This window comes from Phaethon aethereus (assembly GCF_964289735.1).
Source record: "Phaethon aethereus genome assembly, chromosome: 10".
Classification (NCBI taxonomy): Eukaryota; Metazoa; Chordata; class Aves; order Phaethontiformes; family Phaethontidae; genus Phaethon; species Phaethon aethereus.
In genome coordinates this window covers 13848476-13853768 of record NC_138586.1, presented here as the reverse complement: position 1 = coordinate 13853768, position 5293 = coordinate 13848476, and the positions used below count along the sequence as shown (strand labels likewise).

Sequence of the window (5293 nt, the reverse complement as noted above, 5' to 3'; positions counted from 1 at the left end):
GCTAAAAATGTTTTAATTTGTAATGTGTTAAGTCATTTTATGTTAAAAGAGGTTTCAACTTTGGGGTTTGCAAAATGCAATGAATGTTTCGAAGCCTCTAATTTGACAGAACTTACCTGTATTTTTTCTTACTTTCCCCCCTCCCCCCCCCTCTAGCCCTGTACAAGAAAAGCTGTTCTTTGAAATATAACTAGCCATAGTACCCAGATTAGAATACATAAAGAATTTTTCTAAAGAAGCCAATGAAAATCTTGGTGCAACTGTTCTGGAATAACATATGCAGTCCTGCTGTCAGCTTTTGCTGGTCAGTGCTGTTCTTCATTTTACTGATTACCTTTACAATATGCAGTTGGATACACATCTCTCTTTACATTTGACTGGAGCTTTGGAATGGGATGACTTCTATAACTGAAGTACTTCACTGTGGCTCATTTTTTTTATGTTCCCTTTGCTATTTTGATGGTATTGGAGCTGTGATCTTTCTGGAGTATGCAATATAATTCATCCCACTATTTGTTTCTTCTGTTTGAAGCAGTGTATTTGCTGCTGGTTGCAAGTTGAGGATTACTGATAGTACCTCAAAGGCATTTGGGTGAGAAGGCAGATGCAAGTTCCTGCTTGTTCAGGCTAGCAGTGGAAACTCCAGCATACAACAAATGTATAGCAAATGACTGCTTGTAGTTGTTCCATGCTATTTTCAGAGTTTCTGCTGTTCATGTGTTGAAAGTTTAGAATGATTTGAGTTTTAGGCTATATCCATTTGATTATCAAACCTACTCTTCACATAGCAGGAAGGGGATAGGGAAGCCTTTAAGTGTCAAATATCTGCTGTAACAATTTGCCAGTCTGCCTAGGAAGGCCGTTTGCTGATCTTTTACAGCACATATTTTTCTAGCACTCAGTATAAGCTTTCTTTATTGTAGCTCAAGCCTATTAAGTTCTGCTTGTTCTGTCAGTGATTAGTGAGAATAATCTGTTCTTGGCTTCTTTAGAAAAATTCTTTATGTATTCTAATCTGGGTACTATGGCTAGTTATATTTCAAAGAACAGCTTTTCTTGTACATGCTGCTTTCTGAACCTTTTATCTGGTGTCCTCTAAATAACGCAGTTTCTTGAGGTCTGATTGATCCTGAGTTGAGTGAGTTGTTATAGTAAACAGTAGCAGTGCAGCCCAGCAATGGGTATCTTAGTTTATTATATAATTTTTGGACCTTTCTTTGTGGTAAACTGTTTAGGCAGTAGGCCATGTAGACAAGAAGTGTGAATCTTGGAGGGTGTGTATGTACAGAGGTGTGTGTGTGAACCTACAAATGACAGAGGTCATCTTATTTCCAGGTCTGAGGTAACAATTCCTTTCTACTTGCAGGTACCTCTAAGGACTTGTCCCTTTGCCTGTGGGAAACTGTCTGTCAGTAAGGCAAGACTGTGGGAATTTGGCTAATTTGTACTTACATGGTTGGAATGCAGCCAGTTGTCACTGAGCTCTCAACTCATTGCATCTTCATTTCACTATTGTCTTTCTAGCCTGTGAGTTCTTCATATAATGGCTTCTGAGACACAGAATGTATTTAGCTGTGATAACAAATTGTTAGCAATATTAAAAACAGTTGCTAAAGCTTATCTGTGAAATGACTGTAATTGAGTGTGCTTTTCCTAACTTTTTTCCTTGCTTTGTGCAGGACTTTGTTTCTGGGTAAAGAATGCAGACTATAAAGTGCGTGGTTGTCGGAGATGGCGCTGTGGGAAAAACTTGTCTTCTCATCAGCTATACCACCAATGCCTTCCCAGAAGAGTACATCCCTACTGTGTTTGACAACTACAGTGCCCAAATGACTGTTGATGGCCGGACAGTTAGCCTGAATCTCTGGGACACTGCAGGCCAGGAGGAATACGACCGCCTGCGCACGCTCTCGTATCCTCAAACCAATGTATTTGTCATCTGTTTCTCCATCGGTAGCCCCTCTTCCTATGCAAATGTGAGGCACAAATGGCATCCTGAAGTTTCTCACCACTGTCCAAATGTTCCCATTCTTTTAGTGGGCACTAAGAGAGACTTAAGAAATGACCTGGAAACAGTTAAAAAGTTGAAAGAGCAAAGCTTGGCTCCCACTACCCTGCAGCAGGGGACTTCGCTGGCTAAACAAATTGGAGCAGTCAAATATTTGGAGTGCTCGGCATTGAATCAGGAGGGTGTTCGGGAAGTGTTTGCTGAAGCTGTGCGTGCAGTTCTGTATCCTGTGACAAAGAAGAATACAAGAAAATGTGTCTTATTGTAGTTACCTCGGGTGATGGATGTTCGAATATTGACTAGAATCTTGGAGGGCTCTTTAATGAGATAAATTGAAGATTTGCATCTTGCACTAACAGCTCTAAACAGAAATGGTTTATGCCACAAATATTCTTGCAGTCTTACTGCTTCAGGGAAACTGAAACAGAACAGTTGTGGTTGTTTGTTTTTTTTTTTTCCAACTGAGAGGTCAAATACCTACTTTATTTCTAAAGTTCCAGTCTCCAGCTTCTCCAGGGATCACTTAGCTTCTGTCCTTATTTAGTGGAGGAAAATAAAGAAGGGACTTCTTTGAAGCCAGACTTCTTTACTAGGTAGCCATCAGTTACTACATTTGCTGAAAAGCACAAGTTCTGATCACTTTGCTTTAAGTGTACCTGCTGCTTTTCCCATCCCTTATTTACTGATTGCATTTGTTTTATGAACATAGGTCTGGCTGTCCAGTTGTTTTCATTTGTCAATTTAAAGCTTGAAAACAATTTGTTTACATGCAAAAATGCCTGAAATATTACTGACATTCACCTTATAGTGAACTGTGATTGTTTATATGAAGAGTTAGCATAAGGCATGTTTAATGCAATGAGCAAGACCCAGGGACCACCTGCAATGATTTTATTAATAGAAGCAGGAGCTGATTTCTCCTCATGTAAGGAACTTAGGATAATGATGAATCACTCAAATGAGTAATTTTCATACTTTTGAATTGGAGAAATGGAAGAGTGGTTTAGATGCAAGTCTTCCATAATCTTCTAAACTGAATTTTTATTTCACTCTCCAAAGACACTTTTCACCTGGAGAATAAAGTTAACGTTACCTTCTTGGACTGACTGAGGTAGTTGGGATGACACTTCTCAAAATGAGATTTTTCAGTGTGATCCCTTTGATGAATCCCAGAGACTTGATAGCAGCCCTCTTGAGGAATTCATTGCTTCACTTCTTAATGTTCTTGAGGCCACCACCTGAGATTTTTGCGGCAAATTCCTTTGTTGTTTTTCTGGGAGAACACTGACAGAAAGTTTGGAAGTTCTGTTTACAGGAACCAGGAAACCTTGTTTCATCCTGGCAACTCACTGATGGTTTCAGTTAAATTTGTAATGGTTAGCCAGTCTGTGGATAGGTTTACCTGGACAGTTTTCTCTACTAGGTAATCAGTTATTCTATTTACGTACTTTTTAACTTTCTTTAGCGACTCTTGTGAGTGGCAGCTGGCTTTTATTTTCAGGATGTGCGCTGTTCTTTGTGTGATTCCAGGACCAGCTGAGGAGTAAGCGCATGAAACCTTCCTTAGACTTAACCTTACAGCTTGGTGGTATGAAAGCAGCATATTTCAAAGATACTTTGTGTGAAACCAATGGTGCTGGACTGGGCTTTGTTGTCTGAAGTTGACAGTGCTGTCTTTGTCTGGATGCAGCCTCAATTGGTAATTCAGAACTTGCTTTCTTGTGATTCCCACACATGCAGAACTGCACTGGTGTATTCCTTGGGCAGAAAGAAGACTCATTTTAGCAAGATAACAGAAAATATATCAACAAGGTTGTGTTAATTTGACCTTGCTTTATATGATATGGACAAAAATACTAGGTGGTTAGAAACATACGATTTGTGCCCTAATTCCCCTCTTTAAAGAGGATGTGCCTTTCTTCATCTGGTGTAACTGATGCTGACACTAATGGCAACTTTTGTATATCTGACATATGCTCGTACTGGTACTGCTTTAGCAAACTGCAACCCATAGATTATTAACTGCAGTTAATCTAAATACTGATATATGTGGCTAGTGAACCAACACAGAGTTCCAAATATTGCCTGATCACAGGCAACACCAAACACACATTGTGCATGATGTTTGCAGAAGTCTAGAGACTCTGCATATTTTTCTTCACCAAGTGCCATTACCTCGAGTGTCTTTGCATCTTTTGCACTTGTAGAAGTGCTGTTGCAGATGTGGCTCCTACCGCAGTGCCCTGCAGGCTGTGAGGGTGTAGGAGTATTTCAGTGAGGTAACCTCTATTCACCACATTCTGCCTTTACCTTAGTAGTAGGCCTTTGGTGTGGGCTTGACTTGCAGGCTGCAATTAACTCTGTGCCTTGTAATTCAAGATCACTTTCTGTAGGTAAATTTTGGTAACCAAGTGAATAGGGTTTTATCATGTTGAAAATTGTATTTATTAAGCCAGTGTACATGTTTGTTTTTTTTTTTTTTAAATGTTGGTCAGGCCTAAATCAACTGTCTAGTTCCCCTGGTGCAAGCCCATAACCTTTGCTTCATTCAGAGATGTATTTTAAAAAGTTTGTGACATGTTTAAACTGCTCTTAAATAGACTTTTAATTTCAACAACAGGCACCTCTTTTTTTTTTTCTTTTGCTACATATATTTGCAATTTTGTACTGAAGCTACTACTGCTTTAAAAAGTTTTTACTTTTTTACATACTGAAATCTTTTAGTTCTGTATCTTTTGTGGTTATTCCTAACTGGATTACAGTAATTTTGTGGAGAAGAAATCCTGTGAGCAAACATTATTGTGCATCCACGCTGTTTCTGTAGGCATGCAGAGCAGCCATCCTGGTGTTAACTGGAAGAGAGTATGGTGAGATAAAATTGAACTACTTAAACAATTTATTTTAGTTGATTACATTATGGATTACATTATGCTAGAAAACTTTATCCCTATCTAGATTACTTAATAAATGGATTGCACAACAGTACTGAGGAGAATAACTTGATAGCGGTGAAAATGAGCAGAAAGTGAACTTTGAACACTGTCAAAAACTTTTTACTGACTTTGGAGTACCTCATGGATAGTCATTTAGATGCCTCATATTTCTGTCGCTTTCTGCCAGGAGCTAATGTCCTGCTGGCTGACAGCTGGTTTCCTCCGGCCTCTGCTTTTCATGAGAATGAGCTTCAGGAGCGCACTGATCCAACAAGCTTTTCCATTCAGTGGGTATTCTTAGTTTGTGGTCTTGGTGCTGCACACACACACATACACCCCCCCCCCCCCCCGC

The 5293-nt window shown here is 39.4% G+C and overlaps 1 protein-coding gene across 1 annotated transcript; it reads left to right on the top strand.

Annotated features, from left to right (window-relative positions):
- Positions 1-1700: 1700 nt before the first annotated feature.
- LOC309408319 (rho-related GTP-binding protein RhoG-like) lies at positions 1701-2972 on the top strand (the record flags this gene model as incomplete). Its single annotated transcript, XM_082004123.1, has 1 exon — positions 1701-2972. The coding sequence occupies one exon, from the start codon at positions 1701-1703 to the stop codon at positions 2274-2276; it is 576 nt and encodes a 191-aa protein (XP_081860249.1). The 3' UTR covers positions 2277-2972.
- Between the last annotated feature and the right edge of the window lie 2321 nt (positions 2973-5293).